The sequence below is a fragment of the Heliangelus exortis genome, chromosome 1 (genome assembly GCF_036169615.1).
Source record: "Heliangelus exortis chromosome 1, bHelExo1.hap1, whole genome shotgun sequence".
In the NCBI taxonomy this organism is placed as follows: domain Eukaryota; kingdom Metazoa; phylum Chordata; class Aves; order Apodiformes; family Trochilidae; genus Heliangelus; species Heliangelus exortis.
Genome location: NC_092422.1, coordinates 81338836 through 81359707, shown reverse-complemented (window position 1 = coordinate 81359707; position 20872 = coordinate 81338836). Strand labels below are relative to the sequence as shown.

General features: G+C 36.7%; 1 protein-coding gene across 20 annotated transcripts in view; it reads left to right on the top strand.

The window, feature by feature from the left end:
* The window catches only part of DMD (dystrophin), a 1120784-nt gene that overhangs the window by 915053 nt on the left and 184859 nt on the right, over window positions 1-20872 (top strand). For 18 of the 20 annotated variants that reach the window (XM_071750505.1, XM_071750583.1, XM_071750574.1 and 15 more), the window contains 2 exons: window positions 15211-15383; window positions 18055-18211. In XM_071750505.1, coding sequence (XP_071606606.1) covers window positions 15211-15383; window positions 18055-18211 — 330 coding nt within the window. Of the gene's footprint in view, window positions 1-14824; window positions 14870-15210; window positions 15384-18054; window positions 18212-20872 lie in introns of those variants that run through there. The other 2 variants (XM_071750652.1, XM_071750661.1) reach the window with 1 other exon arrangement.

Sequence of the window (20872 nt, the reverse complement as noted above, 5' to 3'; positions counted from 1 at the left end):
CAGCTTTCCTGGTCAGTGATGTCACAGATCAGTTTCCTCACACATTTTTTCTCAGTATTTTGCAGGTATGCTTTTGGAAAGGTTACCAAAGCTCAGAAGCCTAAAATCTAGTTGTTACCACTAGAACAAATTCATGTAACTTGGGTTTATAGAGAAGTAGACATTTGTAGGGTGCATGTCAAGTAGATTAGATAAACAATCTCCTAGATGGGCTGTTTTCTTTTCAGCCTGGAGCATTGGGTATAAACTTAGCTGCAAAATTTAGCGAAATAAATCCCTCCTTTAATGTCTTGAGCATCTGTTAGATAGAATTAATAGTAATAATGTCAAGTCAAATCCTCATGTTAGAGTGTTTTAAGACTAGCCAGAGGATCTCGGAAGTACATAACCTAATCAGAAGGTTTAAAAAATCAGAAAAAATATTAAGAGATAATAGAAAATATTTTTTTTTTTACTATAAAACAAAAAAGAAAACCCCAAATCCTAAATTTTAAATAACAAAAGAAACCACTGTACTGTATACAGCAGGGAGTGGGTCAAAGTCACTAGAGAAGGAATAAGTTGCAGTCATGTCGTAAGTATCAGCAGTCTAAGATATTTGCTATTTCTTCAGTCCTTTCTATTGCTTGTCTTCATATCCTCTTTTTCTTTGGTACTTAAGTAAAGATGGCACCTTGAAAGTGTTCTGACCATGACTGTGAGCAAAGTGCTCTCAAGAAGTTTCTCTTCACTAGTTCTTGACATTTACTTTTTTCACAGTACAATAGAATGGGAGCAGTTTATTCTTGATCTCTAGCTTATACCTGTCACAAGAAAAGAAACTCTTAAATGTTATGCAAGTTTGAGAAATGTATCTATTAATCTTTCCACCCTATGCTGTACTATTCGTTAACAACAGTCTGCTGAATGGGCTGGGTTTGGTTTTGTAAAAGGAAAAAAAATCAGTGGGCAGAAAATCAGAAAAAGTTAAAACAGCAAGTGTTGAAAAATTAAGGAAGACTGGGAGAAACAACCAGGATATGGACAGGAATATCTAGAAAACAAAAAGAACTTCGTCTTTTTCAGAGTTCCAACAGAGCATTACTTAAGCTTAGTGGAAAAGAGCACAAGGCAGTGGTAAAGAGAGCAAAATAACACTGCCTATTTCAGAGCCTAAGCTTCAGAACTGGGTAAAGTAGAAATTATTTTCTCTCTTGGTTATATTTCTTAAGCAAATCATTGGAAAATCATTAAGCCTGTAAAATTAAAGACATCTTTGCAGCAGCTTATCAGAAAAGAGATGCTCATATATGAGCTTGCATTTTTCCAAAAGGAATTCTTTTTTTAGCGAGACAGAGATGGCCTAACTTCTCTTCATGAGAAGTTGCCTGAAGGCATCCTGGTGAAATAAAAATGTTACTTGTCTGATATAACATATTCAGTGATGTTCACTGTCTGTTTTTATAAATTCCAAAAAAAGTATTAATAACTAGTGGATGCTGTGAGGCCAACACAATTGGCCATTGCTGGTCTTTATCATAAAATATTTCAAGTTCAGATCTCTGTTATGGGAAGATGTAACTTCAGTGACATCTTGCATATGATGGGTCATTTTATCACTTTTTCAGACACAGGGGAAAGAAGTCTTACTTGTGAAACAAATCAGTCCCTCACTGTTTGTTGGTTGTGTGTAAGATGAAATATTGTAGAAATTGAATAGTTCTAAAGCATTCTTTGATTAGTCAACAGAGTTGTTCACTGCCCATCAAACACTTTCCTTCCCGATCTTACATTCTTTTGAGTAGGCCCTTAATAATTCTGATTAGATTGTTTTAGAAACGGGTATTAAAACAGCACTGCTTGATAGAAATCTGATCCAAGTGAGGGGGTACTTTTCTATCCCTGAATTTAGAGTGGTGCTCTCTTTGGATCATAGAGATCAGTTGATGCTGTTGTTAACTCAGTGCAGGCTGAGATTCAAAGCTTATGAATCCCATTTACGAGCAGTTTGGTGTTGTGCTGAGTTGTGTGTATGATTCTTGGAATTAACCGTGATAGCAAGATCATTTTGATAGATGGCTGCTGTGACATGTGTATAGATATATTTGAAGAATGATGGTCATATTCTCTGTTCATCATACCTTTGCTTATGGAAGAGACTTCCTTCCTTAGCTGCTACTTTGATTTTTTTCTTTTAATCAAATATGTAAATATATAAATACTTTTTTTTCCTTTTTCGATTTCCTTTAATCTAGGGTAAATTCTGCATTCTAAGCATGTCCTTTGGCAAGTAAATGAACATAAGAAGAGGAAATGTAAAAGCCTTGCCATTATTTCCTTTTTCGTTGGCTTCTAACGTTTCTTCCCGCAGACTACTTGATTTCATTTTGTTTCTTACAAGGCTGCATCCTCTTGAGACGCTGTTTAAGTGGCAACTCATGTCGCTGTGCATGCCCACGGCAAACAGCCACAATTACAGATTAACAGGCATCAGAACTTCCAGTGTCACTGTTTGGTTTTTAGGCTTTCAGCCAGATTGCAAAGGGAGCACAGAGGTCCACTGGGAAGCTGAACATCAGTATTTCATTAAGTGGCACAGTTAGATTATGAAGCTCTGTATGTGCGAGAGTTTTTCTTTCAGAAAACTGACCAGTGTGCAAAGAGAATTATGAATTTTCTGTATTAGCAAGTCAAATGTATGGAAGCTGTTTGAAGGATACAAATTATCCCATGAAAATTTTAGATCAACTTTTTTTTTTTTTTTTTTAGTTTTTTTTGAAAGTACTTTCATAAATGGGGTGAGATAAATAAGAAAGTTCCCTTTTCTAAAAAGTTTTAGGGGTTTTGTATTTATTAGCTAGCTTGTTCTCTTTTATTGAATTGGTCGTGTTTAAGAGAGGAAAGTAAGTTTTCCACTATAAAGCCAAAGTTGCCTTACACTATTGTTGATCAGAATTTCTGCTTAGCTCAGTAGGCATTTGAATCAACAGCAGCTTAAGTGAAATCTTGGTGAAACCTAGCACTGAATGAGTGCATGATGCAGGTGCATTATTAGCCCTTGCTCAATGAGTATACATTGAATAGTGACATTAGTCTTCACAGTTATGAATACATCTATGTCATGACAATTATTTTTGCCCCAAATTGATTAGATGTCAAATGTATTGTAAACAGAAGGTAATAGCAGTAAGTGGCATTACACTGAATATAACAGTGATTATTGCTATGAATGCCTTGAGGGATATTCCACCTCTCCTCTTTCAACCATAGTTTGCCTAATTCCATCTTTTAAATCTTTTTTTGAGTTCTGATGCTCATTCAACAGCAAACTTCAGCAACTACTTCTAGGATATAAATAATATTTTTACCTATTTTCTCTCTCTGCCTCTTCTCTCCAATCTTGCATGGAATTCTTCTTATCAGGACTTCATATGCAGGTATTACCATATAATCATTATGGTGCTCCATGAGCACTCTCATATTATACAGTAACCCAGATTCAAGATGTTGTCTTTGTATACTCACCTTCTTCCTTTTTTGTAAGTAACCCTTCCTTCAATTTATTATATACATATGTTTTTGGAATCAATGAGTGTTAAAATTTAAAGTGTTTTCTACAAATCAGGATGATGTATTTCAGTTGACTTAACTTCATAAAAACATTAATTGCTGTGGATAGCTTAGAAAAAAAGCAATATTCAATAATAAGGTGATTCCATCGTATGTTGTTGTCACGGTTTAACACTGGCCCGGCAATTAAACCGAGTGACAGATGCTCTCTACTAATCTCTCTCTCCTCCCTGATAAAGAAAGGAGAGAGAATAAAGGAGAGAGACTTATGGGTTGGAAACTAAACTACACAAGTTTAATGAAACAGGAATGATAAATAGGAAAAATTACTAAATATATACAAATATACAGGAAAATGGATACCACATTCCTCCCTCCTTTTCCCCCACTAACTCTCACGTCACCACCGAGGCTGCAGGGCAGCCCTGGGAAAGTCCAGGCTGGACTCCTGGAGTTGGCAGCAGTTGGGAACTGGAGGCAGGAACACACAGATATGGGCTGGCACGGATCAGGACCACAGGCAGACAAACGGACGGGATCCTTCCAGGATGCCGGGGTGAAGAAAGGAAAGCAGGAAAGGCAGGAAGGGCAGGCAGCTGGAAGCTGGAAATCTGTCTTGGCCCTTGTGATCCCTCAAATTTATACTGAGGATGACGTATATGGGATGGAATACTCCGTTTGGTCAATTCTGGTATCTATCTTGTCCGTTCCTCCCCAAGGGAGGGCTGCAGGTGGGACCTCTCTATCCCTTCTGGGAGGTAAAAGTTTTCCCCAGAGCTGAGCAGTGTCCTTGGCTCTGCACACCAGTCTCTAGCAGTAACTATAAACATTGAGTGTTATCAGTCCTAGAAGCAGACTCTGTCTGAGAAACTTGCTGTTAATTTCAGCAAGTGCAACTACTTACAAGAGACTTAGCTAAAAGCAAAAGTACAAGACAGAAAATCACCTTTATCCTGGCCCAAACCAGGACAGTTGTCAAAAATATCTTTGTACCATGGAAGTCACAAGCATTTTACAAGCTGGTTGTTGCACCAAGAGTGCAAGGAAGCCAGAAGCTGTCCTGTGGACTGCATAGTGATGTATTGATGTGCAAGAGGACAGGGCAGCAATACCAGCTGAAGCAACTGTCCTCAGCACATTACAAGCTTTCACTCAAAAAGAAGTCTTGAGGAAAATGATACCAACCAAATCTCAAACCATTTTATGGTTCCTGATGTGTCTTCTGGGGCTGGAGACAACAATATAGTTACCTGTGGCAGATATGAAGTCGTTGTAGGAGTTTGCAGAAAGTGGTGAACAGACTGCATCATCAAGGGAAGACAAACAGGAGATCAATAGGGTCTTCGTGGAGGGATGAACATTAACAGCAAGATAAAATACTTCAGTCTAATTCTGTAAAGAGAGAACGATAAACCAAAATACAGCTGGAGAATCATCATAAGAAAGGGCTTATGATTGTAACAATTTCATTAAATCACCCTTTAGCAGATAGCCATTAAAGTTCACAGAAAATATTGAAGGAGACATTTTGTGGAAAACAACAGAAACAGATGAAGAAAGCTATGAAGTTGCTTTTTACAGAGTAAGAATAGTGGGTGTTCTCCAGGGAATGCAAAGAAAACTAGGTATGGAAAGACTGAGAATATCTCTATTAAATCCAAAGAGTCTTTTGATTAAAATTATGCTTTTTATTTATCTGAATTTGATAAAGATAGATGTGAGAACTAATAGGTGTGTATAAACAAAGCATATTTGTTTCAGAAATAAATTAAATGTGGTGTTGGTTAGGATTTGTGTGTCTGTGTGTGCACTAGCCACATTCTCATTGAATCTGAAAAGTCTGATTTCTGATGGCAACAGCCACGTTTAAACTGATCTTATAGTTCTTGTCTTACCCACCATGGGAGGGTTCACACAAAAGTAGCTTCAGTCAGTATCTTCAAGTATGTTGCATGAATGCCATTCACAGACTTTGGTATGTATAGCATATATAGCATATGGCAACTCTCACAGTTGGCTGCAAAAGCTTCTGTGAGAGTAAAACAGGTATGGCAAGCCAGGTTTCCCTAATAATTGCTTTTTACATTTCAATTTTTTTTTCTTTTAAAGTATTACTTCCACTCTTAAATTAGCATTTAGTTTGAATAATTAACTGATACCCAGTTCTTTTTTGTTGCAATCTAATCTGTTTGTTTTGACAATGTCTTTTCAACAATTGCCTGTGGTGCTGTGCAGTGTTCATTAGCACCTGACTTTTTATCTCTGGGTGGTATTATTATCTCTGCATATTTGAGCAAAGTCTTTCTTTTTCTGAGATATTTGAGTACAGTTTCTGAATGCATGCATAAAATTTAGGAGTGTATATTAAACTGGGATATTTTGTGAACTGGTTTCTGAAAAGGTGTCTATCAGCCCCATATTTGTGTCACATTTACTGTATTGTCAAGATTAATGAGAGCAGTATATTAAAAATTTCTGGATATAAGAGCAACTTTGATGCAATTAGTATTGAAGTCAAGTACTTACAATGTCCTATGTCAGCAATTTGTAAAGTGTTTTGATAAGTAATCTTGATTGAAGTGCTAGAAAAGCAATTCCAGGGTATAAACTTGGGTCAGCATGGCATATTTTGGAGTGACAGTAGGAGAAGATGACATATTTGATCTCTACAGGAACTTAAGTAGAATCATATAACTTTCTTACCATATTTAAGATCTGCTTAATATATTGATTTACTGACAAGAGTGTACTCTGTCTTCTGAGAACACTTCTAAACCCTGATTTCTTTAAGTTCTTCTTAAGTTCTTAAGTTCTTCTTAAAGGAAGTAAGTCTGATTCTAGGAAAAAAAGGATTATTTTTTTCAATTCCATACGCATTTGTACATGATTTCTATTGCTGTACACTCATCAGACCTACCTTGATTCCTCCTTTAGTACTAGGTGTGCTTTATTTTTAAAGGTGTGTATTTCATTTTGCTTCTTGGATATGGGGTTTTTGGGGTTTCTTTGAGAGAAAAAACTGAATAGATTAGTATATCATCTACTTTAACCTTCATTTTTGTAACAGTATCTACATTTGTCTCTATGTGGCTTTTCTATTCTTGGTTGTTAGAAATTTTTTTTGAGCATAATTCGGGTAGGATTTCGTTTTTCTTCCAATACGTTATAACTGGACCTTGAAAAAGCATAAATAATGCTTCTAGGTGGCTGCCTTGATGTGCATCTGTACTTCAGAGTGCATTGTTCCTATCTAGATTTAAACACTTGCATGCCTTTATCAATACACACTCTAAATTAAAAGTATTTAATTTTTATTATGGTGATGGAATTAGTCCTCTTTTAGCAAAATTGAAGATTGAACGAATGAGTGTGTTGGTAAATTTGAGAAAGTCAGTGACCCCAAATAATTGGGTTTTCAATGTCAAACTGAAAAACATGAGCAGAAGTTGATTTTCTCCCCAAAATACCATTTCTCTCTCTCTCAAAAAAAAAAAAAAAAAAAAAAAAATTAAAAAATATGTTTATTTGTATGTCACAATTAACTAGTGATTATATTATTTTTTTCAGTTATTATTTTCTCCTGAGACTATTTACTATGGGACTGCATTTATCATGGTAGAAAATCCAAGAAAATACCAAATAATTATTTTCAGGATGTAAATCTTATTCAGAAAATCCTTAATACACACATCCTGTTCACCTTCGCTTTTGATTTTTGGATGCAATAAAACATGATTAGACTTTGCCACAGAGACATGAATTAATATGATGGTTACAGTTGTTATTTGGAAGGATTTTGTTTGAAATATCTTCCTTGTTCAGACTTTGAACTTTTGCCAGGTATTCGCTTATTTTGAGGCAGCTAAAACGCATTATTGTATTATTTGAATTAACACATAGCAAAGCATACTTTTGGTTGTTTTTTGGTTGGTTTTTTGTGGGTTTTGTTGTTTTTTTTTGTTGTTTTGTTTTGTTTTTTTTTTTTTTTTTTTTGCAAGAGCCTCTTTTTTTCTGGAAGAGGCAAAAGTAATGGCAGTTCTCTGAGCTGAAAACTAAAGAGGGTGAAACCATTCCTCTCACATCCAGTTCCTCACAAATGGAATTCCCCAGTGCAGCAGAATACTGAGTGGTTAAGCATCTCAGTGTGCAGGTTGGCAATAACAAGTTAACAGGCCAGAAGTAATGCTATGCATTTTAATTCAGCTGCTGGGTTTCAGGTATTCACAGAAGCACGGTACTGGTTTAAAAGTGGGAAGTCCTGGTGTTGGGATTGGTGCTGGTGGGAAGAGGCAGCTGAGGATTTTGGGTTGGAGGTTAGAAACCACTGAGGGAGGCTGTAGCACCATGATCCCTTCAGGATGTCCCAATGGGCTGCAGTTGGTGGCAGTCCCTTTCTGCAGCCGCCTTGGTCCTGACCCTGACAGCTTTCATCACCAAATCAGCATTTTTGGCACCAGCATTTCAGAGCTACCTGAACCTCTATGTCTGTGCCAATCTTTGCATTTAGAGGGGGATCCACTGACACAGGGAGATGCCATAACCACAGAGATGGCAGCTTTGGTACAGTTGCTTCTCACAAGTTATCTGAACTTGTGGTACCCCTCGTACTGAGCAGGGTTGCAGAGGGTAAAACTCATGGCAGTCTAAATTCAGGTCTTGTTCATTTTCACTTGGTGGACCTGTTTTCTGCTGGCAGGAAAAGGGCTGAAGTAACTTCTCATGTACTCTATTGCCAAAGGGTTTTTGCTCTGTGGTTAGTTTTCTGACACCTCTTGCTTAAAACCTAGAAAGTCAGAGTATTCTAAAGCCTCACTGGTGTGGCCTGTATTCCAGCTGAAAATCAAGATTAAATGTAGTATTTGCCCTTTATGCTGCCCAAGTTTCTGTTCCCCCTGGGTGTGCTGCAGGACACCTCAGGCAGGGAGGATTTGGCACAAGTATGTGCAGAAGCACAGGAGCTTTTTCAGCATTCACTCTGCATAAAGCCCCCTGGGTCTTACTTAAGCTGCCCTTGATTAAGGAGTTGGCTGCAGCAGATCTTGCACTTCAGTTGAGAGTAATGCCTGAAGTGATATAAAGTCCTAATTGAAATCTCAGTATCTTTGGAACAATGCTAACTTCTAAAAGGAGCCCTTAAACCACTTCAGTTATTTTTCTGCTTGAACCAGTTATAATAATGTGTAATGTATTAATCTTGTATTTCTTCTCTATCTTCTCTGCTGTTCTCTACAGAGTTTTTAATAAGATTTTACGTTGTTTTAATTAATTGAACATCATGTTATGAAATTGATGTACCAATTGTTTTTCCCCAGGCATCAAAGATTTTACCAACAAAAATGTGAAATGTCAGAATTTCTTTAAAAAAACAAAAACAAAAAAAGATTGCAAAAATTATTTGTGACAAAAGTATTGGATAATGTATAGAACCAAAACAGTTTCTTGTAATTATAAAATGCTCTTCAATTTTATCTTAAAAGAGTTTGTAAGAGGGTTACATATGCTTGTATGTTCGAAGAATTGTTGTGTTGGTTCATTGAAACAGGTACCTTTCTGTGAAACAAATATCCAGTCTTGTATGCACAAATAATTTATCACCTAGGAATGGTCATTTATAATTGACAAAACTCAGGTATATTCCAATATTGGTTACAGAGGAAAAAACTTTATCCTTTCTTCTTTTGTAAGTTGTTTTTTTTTCTCCAGGCTTTAAGAAAATTGTGCAGTTCAACCTTTCTGGTTGCTTGTTGTAAGAGAAAATCAGTATTAATTTGAAGTACTGGGATGTCAGTGGAACTAATAGAGGTAAAATGCTCTTCAAATTATGTAGCAGGGCTTTCAGACCTTGCCTGAGTAACTTGAGTGGAAGTAAATGTTCCTGCAGAGGATGGTGCTGCCTTTGTGCTGCTCCTGTTTCACCTCTGGAAAATGGGGAGAGGGCAAAATTAGACATGTTGAAAGTAGCAGCATAATTATTGTGCTGCAGAAAGATTGCCTAAAGATTGACGGAGTGAGTGTGCTGGCAGAACGTGCAGGTGTAATGGGGTTAAATGTTTATTGAAGTAAGGGGGTCAGGACCTGCATATTTGTTGGGAGCAGATTACCTTCTCAAATCTAGAAAACTATCCTAGCTTTTAAGAGGCCTAATGGTTTTACTTTTAGAAAATTGTGTGTATGGCTACATGCACCTTTATGCTATGTCTCTTCTGCTTACCCAATCCTCAAACATAGAGTCAAATGTCCAAGCCAAATATCCAAGTTAGAAAACTCAATGGAGGTGACTGATTTTCTAACATACAGAACACTGCCAACTCCAGCTTTAAAGCATACACTTTGCATTTGCTTTCTTGAAAGGCTGTAGTTGATGGTGGCAAAATAAATAAAACATAGTTACAACATACAGTAGTTCTTAATTGCTGTAGCTGTTATGAAAATTAATTGCGGCTGTAAGGAATTTTTCTGTCTTAGTGTAACCTCGATCTAACATGATGATTCTTCCTAGTTAAGGTTTTCATCCTAGATGAAATCCTAGATTCCCTCCTAGCCAAATAGATGAACAGTGAAATAACAATTTCAATTAAAGTCTTTACCAGAGAGTTTATACTTCTATAATCTAATGGAAACTATTTGAAAGGATAAAATTTTATGTGAAACTACCTCTAAAATTGTGGAAATCATTCATCAACCTCTTTTTCTCTTTTAGAGAACTAACTCTTATCCTTTGTTATCTTGAAAAATGTGTTGGGAACATAGAAATGCTTTAATGATATTCATAAGCTTAACTTCCCAATAGAAAAGACCTTTTTATCTTTCTTTTTAATCAAGTCATTAGCATGAAACTCAGAGATGTAATCATACCAGACTGGAATTGGGGTCATGCCATAGGCTAGCTGAAGGGGAGGTTTCATGGCATGATGATGTATAGCCATTTCACAACAATGCTTTTAAGTCAGTAAGTCTGCCCTTTAATTACATTTTAAATCTCACTTGAGTAGCTTTTATCATTATGTAAATTGCTAAGTAAATGTTTTAAGACCCCATAAAAGTTCTGCTTATGGACTGGGAGAAAAAAACACAAGCCAACCAACCAACCAATCCAAACCAAATCAAAACAACAACAAACAAAACAACCCCGAAGAAAATAAGAGGAGTAGGGGGGAAGGAAAACCCAGCTCCAACAACCAGTTCTATGAAGAACTGTGATGCTTAGAAGAAGGAACTACAGAAGAGCTGGACCAGTAGTGTCTTGCAAAGCAGAAAACACTTCACTGTTCCATCAGTTATCTAAATCACAGTGTTTTCAATCTAGAATAAGTGAGTTTTTTGTTTGTTTCATTTTTTTTACAGAAAGAAATAACAAACCCAAAACCAAATGCCATTTATTTGTGTTCAAATACTTTGAAGATAATGACTAGCTCACAGTAACAGACTGTCATAAAGAGTAGTGCAAATTGCCTTTCTATTGCCAGAAACAAAATTAATAGATCAAGAGCATCTTGCACTGAATTCAAACACTCATGTGTTTGAAATAGATTGAGCTTGCTGTACTGTAGCAAATAATTCAACATCTCCAGAACTCTCCCACCCACAAAACCATTCCTCTATCTAGCAGAGAGAAGAATAAACTGTGATCCTAAAAGTGGTGCCATGCACATGCATCTTTGTGCCTCTGAAGTCTGCTGGAGTCTGCAGGCACATAAAATAAAAACTCTCACACTATGGACCTTAACACAGAGTTTAATGCTTCAGGCAAAATCATAGTTTTACAGGAGTTTAGATGTAATTAAATAAAAGTAGGATGTTTAATTTGAAATCCAGTCCCTAAACTGCTCTGGACAGAGCATCAAATACAGAAGAGCGATTCCAGTCTTCTATCTGTAGGAGCCATAAGGTGTTATAAAAAAACTTTGAACCTTTTTTGGTTATACCAGCTGAACTCCTTGGCTAGTAAAAATAAATGGACTATGCCAAGCCTTAAGAGCTACTCTACCCTTCAAGTCCTCAGAGCAGAGGTGTATTCTTAATAGATGTGTTTTGCCTGGCAGTATGGTTAGAACAACAAAAACAACAAAAAAATAATGGTATGAAACAAGTTTGTAAGTTCTGCCTTCTCCAGGCACCTGAAATGATGTAAAATGAATGTGAAAAAATGAAAGCAGAAGGAAACGCACATTCATGCTGAGTTTTGAGATCACCACAAAAGAACATAAAAATTAGTCTTTAGCTCACAGAAGGGAGCATTTTAAAGAGAGGAAGGGAGGACAGGTTGGGAAGGGGGGGAAAGAGAGGAAAAAAATGGAGAACAGGAGAAGATTGAGGAAAGGGAGCAGAAGAAGAAAAAAGAAGAAGAAAGAGAAAGAAAAAACAAAGAAAGAAAAAGAGAAGGAAGTAAAATAGAAAAAAGGAGAAAACATGGAAAGACAAGAAGGGAAAGAACGGGAGGAGAATGGAAAAGAGGAAAAGGGGAAAAAAAGAAAGGGGAAGGGAAAAGGGAAAGAAAAAAAAGAGAAAGGGAGGAAAAGAGAAGGAAAAGAAGGTAAGCAAAGAAGGAAAAGAGAGAAGATCTAAAGGGAAAGGAAGAAAAAAGGGTAGGGAAAGAGGAAAAAAAATGAAAAATGGGGAAAAGAGGGATTACATAATTCATGCTGTGTACAGTATAAAAGGTTTAAGTAAATATTCTACTAATTCAAGCTGTTTAAAATGGTTAGTTGTTTTTTTTTTTTTCCTAGAAATTATTTAGGGGAAATGTAAATAAGTAAAATTAAGCCAGCTGTAGCTCAGTAATATTATCCCAGGACTGATTTTTCATCCACTGCTGCTTGTCCGTTTGTTTGGATACACTGGAAAAGTTGAAAATGCAGTAAATAGTCTACATTTGGTCTATATTTTATGTTTCTTGGAATAATGTGCAAGGATGGCACACTTTTACAGGTATCGTAGCAGTTTATGAGATTAAAAAGATCTTCCTGCTTGATTCTTGACAGTAAAAATAATCTAATTTATACTGATCCTTCTCTTCTGGTTTTGAGACATGGAAATTATTTATTTCAGAAAACAGATAAAAGGTGTTTAGATCTTTTTCATATATGTATTCTGCTTCCCTTGGGATGTGAAGGAGTCCCAAAGAAAGGGTCTAAAATGCACCAATCAAAATTGAATAAATACTTTGGCTGTTTTCTTGCTTCCTTGTATAGCAGGCTTCCTGTATAGATGGAATAAATTACTTAAAAGAGCATTAGAAGATGTGCAGCTTACGCAAGTGATGTGGAATAAGGAGAAACATGCACTGAATACTAAGCTTTTGATAAGAGTGCTATGTTCACCAAGTTTTTTTCCCATTTCACTAACTGTTCAGATTCATTTTGATGCTAAATAGTATTCTGGGGAAAAAAAAATAAGGAGGATATGGCTTGATTTTATTTTCAGAAATACATCTGTGTCAGGAGCAAAGCAATGAATGTGTAGGTTATGAGCCATGTTTTCTAAAACCAAGAAAAATATGGAAATGCATTTTCTTCAAAATTTTGTTATAAAATACTGTGAGTGCATGTGTAGTAAAACAGCAACAGGACATAGCTGCCTGCTGTGAATAGTTGTTCTACATACGAGTCTTACAGTACGTGTTATTGCTGAGGAAAAGGCAGCTGTTTCCATAACCACCCTAAAAAGCAAGCTTTTTTAGCAACAGTCAGTGTATTTGATCATTCTTTCACTCAGCAATAGATTTATCAGTTTTTAAATGTGTAAGGACCTTAGAAGTATACAGACACTAAAAGTGAACTTTTTTACTGTGAACTTACCCTTTCTCACATCCTGTTTTGGCTGCTTACATCAGGTTTGTAATACTTAGTTTAGCTTAAATAAAACCTCCAAATGCATACCTGAAAAAATAGTATTCTTTAGTCAAGCAAACATAAATCTAATATTGCAGCTGGAAGCTGAAGCTAGCAATTCTGGGACTTTAAACAAAGTATAAATTTTCAAGTAAGGGCATTCATTCCTGTAGGATTGTACTTACTTAATAATGGCATTTTTAAAATCTAAATTGCCTAACAGAAATAAATAAATATTTTTTTAATAATACATTTGCATCCTGCAGAATTACCTCTGGTATATTCCAAACTCACTCATAAGTACTTTACTTCTAGCATTGCTTGAAGGTAAAACAGTTGGAAAAGAATTCCTATTCCTGTAGCAAAGATGTTCCTAGCCCTCCTTGAATTTTCTCCAAATACAGTGCGAGTTGTTACTGTGCAAGAAACAGGTATCCAGCAAAGGAAGGCAAATGACATTTGGAACAGCAGTAGGGGAACAAGGACAATCTACTCATGATTCAGTGCAGCTAACATTGCACTTAAAATATCGAATGAAACCAATTCAATTAGGGTTGTGTATACCAAGTAGACAAGCTGTGTGCTCCCCTCCTTCAAAGTCATTCATCTAAAGAAAATTACAACAGATTTTCACTGGGGACTATCTGTGATGCTCAGTTAGCTTGGGTCTTGCTCTCAAATGCCATAAATCATTCCCTTTTCCCACTTCATACCCAGCACTCCCATTGCAGGCAGCAAGAAAACACCACCAGAAATCTCAGTGCCCAAGCATCATCCCAGGAGAAAAAGCAGAGCTTTATTCAGTAGACCCTTTTCATTGTTTCTTTGTGTGCTTTTCTGTTTGAAAGTAAAAGCACCTTTGTGCAGATGTGACTACATACAGTGTGTGCGTGCTCATGTATGCACGTGTTTAAATTATTATTATTATTATTATTCTGTTTAAAGAGCTTGATTCTACCACTGTTCACTGCAAATGAATTTATGACCTTGTGGAGCTGCTGCATGCAAATGTCTTGGGGAAGGGCAGCCAACATACAAAGGCTGCATTGAGTGTGTGGGCAGGCAGGAATGCGGGTACCAGGCAGCTCTCTAAAGAATGTTCTTTTGGCAGAAACTGCCGTGCTAAAAATGAGGGGGAAAAGTGAATTCAAAATGTAGAGCTGGCCTGCAGTTATGGAGTGATAAGAAAAGTTGGCTGTTCGACATGAGCCGCTAGTTGCATATTCTAGGTCTTTGCTATTCTCAGGCCCTCCTACAGCCGTGGCCCTGACCAGTGTTTTGATATAGCACAAAGTGGCTGTTTATTGCTATTGACTGCTGAAGCCTGTGATCCAAAATGCATTCTGTCAACAGAATGTAAGTGAACTTGGCATTTTAAAGCTCGGCTGCTGCAGACACGTAGATTTCTTGGAACTGCCATGCAGCAGGACCAGTGTTGCAGTCCCCAGCTCACACTGAAAATGTTACACAGGAAGACTTACCACGTGCAGGTCAGATTTACCTGAGAATCCAAGGGTTTTGTGGGGTTTTTCTTTCTCATCAGTGTCATAAATGTATCTCGCTCCTGCTTTGTTGCCTGTCAAAGGCTAGACCTACAGCTTTCTAAATTTTGTGTGTTCTGCACGGAAAAACATTGTTATCCAATGCCTACTGTCTTCACATGAAAGGGAAAATATGCCTCTGTATACAGTACATGATATTGCCATAAAAGGAGTAATCAAAATCTGTTCTAACTCTGTGTAACACTTAGGATTTTTCTACTGTTTTGAGAAGTGGTAGTTACTATGATTCTGTAAGAAATCACATGTATTTTTTTCTATTTCTTCCATAGGAACTACAGGCAGAAATTGATGCTCATACTGACATATTCCACAACCTGGATGAAAATGGGCAGAAAATACTGAGATCCCTAGAAGGCTCTGAGGATGCAGTCCTATTGCAGAGACGTCTTGATAACATGAACCTCAGATGGAGTGAACTTAGGAAGAAATCTCTAAACATAAGGTAGGATCTGATATAAGATAAAGCCTACAGTTAATGTGTCAGGTGGATGGACTGCTGCATTTTGCTAGTAAAAGAGTAGTGGTTTAGGGTTTTTTTTTTTCACAATTTCTGTCCATTTTGAAATTATTTATGCTATTTTGAATGTTGGCTCAATTTTGTATGAATGATTCACATAATTATTTTTTGTGTAAAAATGATAGTAGGAGATTAGGATTTGAGGCATATCAGTAGGTTTTGGGATTACAGAGGGAGAGATTAGCATGTTTAAACACTAGCTGTACCCCTGTAAATGTAGGCTTTTTCTAGAGCTGGGTATGATTTATCAATGAATCATGAAAGAAATTGATTAAACAACCTGTCGCTATGATAAACTTTGTTTCTAAGGGAACTATTTCCAGTGCAAAATTAAGAATAGCCTTGACATGAGAGACCATGTTATTTAAGATTTTAGCTGTTGTCTGGAGAGTGGATGGAACTACCAAATAAAATCCGGGAGTAAAAAAAATCCGTGGGTACTATTAAGGGAGGAAAAACTTTCAAGGGAAACTATAATAAATGGTAATGAAGTGAATGTACAGGCTTCAATGGGCTGAAGATTTCTTTTCAGGATAAATTGTCCGGGAAAGTTCTATTCAGAAGTCAGACTTTTGCAATAGTCAACCCATCTCTGTTTTGTTCAGTCTCAGGCATCTTTTCCTTGCTTGCTGTGTGTTTGTAGTAGATCTGAGGGCAGCAAAAGGCAGAAGTGTTTTTTAAAAGTAATGTATGAAATATTAGCTTTTTCTAGCTCAGGCCCTGAGGGAGGTCAGTCTGTGTAATGACAAAAACCATCCTCATAACATCAATCATTAAAAATAAATGCAGGATGTGAGGTTGAAAAGATATTAGTAGATTAAGAAAGAGAGAGACAAATTCTTCCTTTTTTTTTTCCTGAGGAGCCAAAGAAGAGACATATAGCCCTTCAAGGTATCTTTTTTCTTTTACCCATGAACTTGCCCAAATATAGTAATGTTTGAGATCAGAAAAACAGTCAGTTGGCTAAATATCAGTAATTACATATATGTACATATATGGGACTTTGTCTTCTTTCTGTTTGACTTTGTCAAACTCATTTTGCAGTTCAATGCATTACTGCCGATAATCAAGCTAGAAATAGTAACCCTAATTATATTACAGACACTTCTTGCATTAAACATTCAAAGCAACAGACCTCCCCTCTAAAATATTTGTTTTCAATAAAAGGCTCAAGATGTTCAACAACTTATTGATTAGGATAAGAAACAATTCATAACATCTAAAGACATTAAATAACTCTTGCTGGCCACCAGACTGAAGGAACGGGTTATTCTCATTCTGTCTGCTTGGAGCTGTTTCTTTCCATCACACACTATGGAATGGATTTCATCGTAACTAGGAATTCTTATGCAAAAGTGGTATAACAGCAGAAATATGAAATGTTCCTTGGGCAGCAGTCCCACATGTCTCCTTATTTAGCCTAAATGTTAGACTACAGAAGACCCGTGCTGTCTCTCAGCTTAGGTGGACATTCTTTTCTAAAGCCACTAGGTAAAATACATGGTAACTAACAAGAGAAGCCAAGGTAATTTCCATTACATTTTGTTAGGGTTTTTATGCAATAGTAATAGTAATACTGCTTTTGGTTTGAATTACTAGGGAATTCTAATGTTACCCAAAAGTCACTTAAGAAATTTTTTCCCAACAAGCAATTAAAAAAATAGTATATCCATAAGTCCAGAAAGACAAAACTTTAGTGTGCTTTATGTATGGTACACACAAAACTGAAGATTTGATTAGTCTGGTTTCAGTCACATATTTCCTCCCCAAATAAAATGGTGGCTGGAAACTAGTACTCGATCCCAATATTTTTTTTTAAAAAAACACATATTTACACCAACACAGAGGAAATATTAGAATAACCTTCTTAGCTCGAAGTAGCATTCTATCTTCTGTTTTTTAAACAGTGATTCAAGTAGTTTCATTCACACCTCTGTTCAGTGGCGCACACGCATTTTGGTAGTGTAAAAGGATTGTCTTGGCTTTGACAGTTTCCTCACTACTTTTTTTGGAAATTATGGCATTTATTCTCTTAACTTAAAAGTGAGCAACCACGTGAATTTTGTGTGAGTTTGAATGGCTTGTGTAGTGTTTTAGAGAAATGCTTCCTCTTCTCTGTGTAATGAAACTCTTATCTGACTTCTCTCTACATTTTAGATAATTAATCTCCTAGTAATCCTACTTGGTAACTAAGTTTCTTTCATGCTAGTCCTGCATAATATTTATGCACATGTAGTGAGACCACTGTAGTGAGCTACTACTCACTCATGGGAGAAAAAAAAAGGAAAAAAAAAAAAAAAAAAAAAAAGAGAGAGAGAAAAAAGAAGGAAAAGAAAAGAAAAGAAAAAAAAAAAGAGAGAGGAAAAAAAAAAAAAAAAAGAAAAAAAAATATGGGAAAAGAACAAATGTTTCAGGCCAGGACTATAGAACCAAATTTAAATCACTGTTGCCAGAATCTTACACAAAGCTACTGAAGCTATTTAAAAATCATTAAATTAATGAAACTCAAGAATCTTTCTCAGTAAATAAGCTTTTTTGGTTTGTTTTTTATTTTTGTTGTGTCTGGATACATTTTCTATCGACCATATTATTTCAGATCCCATTTGGAAGCCAGTACAGACCAGTGGAAGCGTTTACATCTCTCTCTTCAGGAACACTTGGCATGGCTGCAATTGAAGGAGGATGAATTAAAACAGCAAGCACCCATTGGTGGAGATCTTCCCACTGTGCAGAAGCAGAATGATATTCATAGGGTATGATTTTTTTTTTAATTATCTTTTGTTCATTGCTTTTTACTTAACAGGTTAGTGCTATGTGTGTAACAGTCCTTGTTGGAAAAAATTAGATGCCGTTTAAAATACATTTTAGAGACAATGAAAACTGAACTCTTGCATCAGAGTTCTAGCTTCAATTTTCAAACACATCTTAGAAAATCAGCCTTTTTGAGAAGGGTGTGTTCACTGCTAGCTTCTTGATGTTTTTGAAAAGCAACACACCATTTGAATAAACATCTCAAGACAGCTATTTTTCAAGTCCAGAAAAAATACTAGTATAATATTATTTGAGAATTAAATAAGTAGTTCTGAAATTGTCTCTAGATTAGGCATTTAAACTTAATGTGTACTTTGTCAAATGCTATTTTGCTATTGATTTTTGGGAATGTTTGTGAAAGGAGTAGCCGCTATCAGCCCTAATAAACAGCAGTGTACATCATGAAACTATTGTGAAACTAACTGACTGTAGCTGTCTATGGCTCATGCTGGTTTCATCAGGGAATTGTTATGGAAAGGCAACAGCAGAGCATCATAAGGAGACTGTTCTAGCTTAAGCTTTTTAGTGAAAAGGAACCTAGATCCAGCAATTGTATGGGAAGTAATTTTTTACTAAATCCACCACACGAACAACCCCAAAATAACACAGTCCTGCTGAGTGATTCTTCATACAAAGATTCGCACAGGGTTTATTTGTGGGAAAGGTATGCTGTAAGGGTGTTGAATCTGTCTTCTTTTGGCTAAAGAGCTTTTAATTTGCTATGCCACTGAAGTCAACTCAGATCTGAATGTGAAATCACAGTTCTAGTATCTCAGCAGTACTTTTTTAGCAGTGCCATTAGAAAACTAGTTCCCTGCTAAAATAAATATGAAGAATTGCTGAATGAAGCAGTAAATGGGGAAACTGTTGTTCTGAGAAGGGATAGAGTACCATGTGAAAGGTAACTGGGATAGCACACTCAACTTCAGCAACTCTTTTGCTTATGAACTCCATTAAATTGTGCCTAGCCCTTATCATAAGATTTCAGTTTCTTTTGGGTTAGTTTCTGATGACAACTTCAATCTGGGAAGTAACTTTTAATAAGAGAGTTCCATAATAGAAACCAGACCTTAACCCATTAGGAAAAATCCTGAATCAGGACAAAGTTGTGAATAAAGTGTCAGGTGGAACAGTATAAGATCAAGGGCAAGCTACCTTACTTATATAGAGAAATTTTCCTCTCGTGTATAAAAAGTTAAATGTATGCAGTGGTTGGAACAAACCATTTAAGTACTTATAATCGTAACGCTATTCCATCTCTTGAAGTGGAATTGGATATAGTATGCTAGCTCACTTCTTCTTCATCTGCCTGTGTCTGTAGTTAAAATAACATCATTATAGGAGGTTTTTTCCTCCTGTGCTCAGTGAAAAATATATTTTTTATTGATTTATTTCATTTTTCAGTCAGATAGCTTGATACCAGGAGAAGAGAGCATTGTAAAACCAGTGATTATCCTCTTAAAAGATTGTACTACATATATGTAACTTCCATTTGTAAAACTTGCACAAAAGCTATTGTTTCTTAGGTATCTAAATCTCCCGTTTTATTGCTTAATGGAGAAATGTGGAATGGTACAAAAAAATGAAATAGGATCTGGAATACCTGTATTTTTCCTATTCGTCAGGTAGTTATACTATATTTTTCTAAGCGATTGTTCAACCTCATGCTGAAGGACACAGATAAGAATTAATGGTGAAAAAAGTGAAGTTAAAGAGAATCATAGAATCATAGAATCATAGAATTGGCTGGGTTGGAAGGGACCTCGGAGGTCATCAAGTCCAACCCTTGATCCACTACCACTGCAGTTACCAGACCATGGCACTGAGTGCCACATCCAGTCTCTTTTTAAATATCTCCAGGGATGGAGAATCCACCACTTCCCGGGGCAGCCCATTCCAATGCTTGATCACCCTCTCCGTAAAGAAATTCTTTCTAATGTCCAACCTAAACCTCCCCTGGCACAACTTGAGATCGTGCCCTCTTGTCTTGCTGAGAGTTGCCTGGGAAAAGAGACCAACCCCCCCCTGGCTACCCCCTGCTTTCAGGGAGTTGTAGAGAGTGATGAGGTCTCCTCTGAGCCTCCTCTTCTCCAGGCTGAACACCCCCAGCTCCCTCAGCCTCTCCTCATAGGATCTGTGCTCGAGTCCCTTCACCATGACATATGTCACAGAACATGACATATCTCACAGTTAGTGGGAACCCTGAGTCTGAGGATGATCAGAAAATGCTGTATACAACCACACTTGGCTTGGGCCGTAGGCTAACAGGCATTTGTCTACAGTAGCAGACTGGTGGGAAGTAGTGGTAGTATTGTTTCTCAAGGGCCTATCTTTACCAAATGGTCAAGAAAGCCAAAGAGATGAACAAAACCATCTCACTGTCAATGCACAATGCTTTTCTAAGATAATTCAATACTTTGCTGCAAGGGGTTGGCTGGTCACATTTCCTTGGTTTTGCTTCTGGAGAGGTGATGTGTCTTTCTCACAAAACTTGAAACTTGAAACATTATCATAGAAATAAGAAGGCCAAAACATCCATGACTCTATAGAGCACCACCATCCCATTTTACATTTTCCTCTGTGAAAGTCAAGATACATGAAAT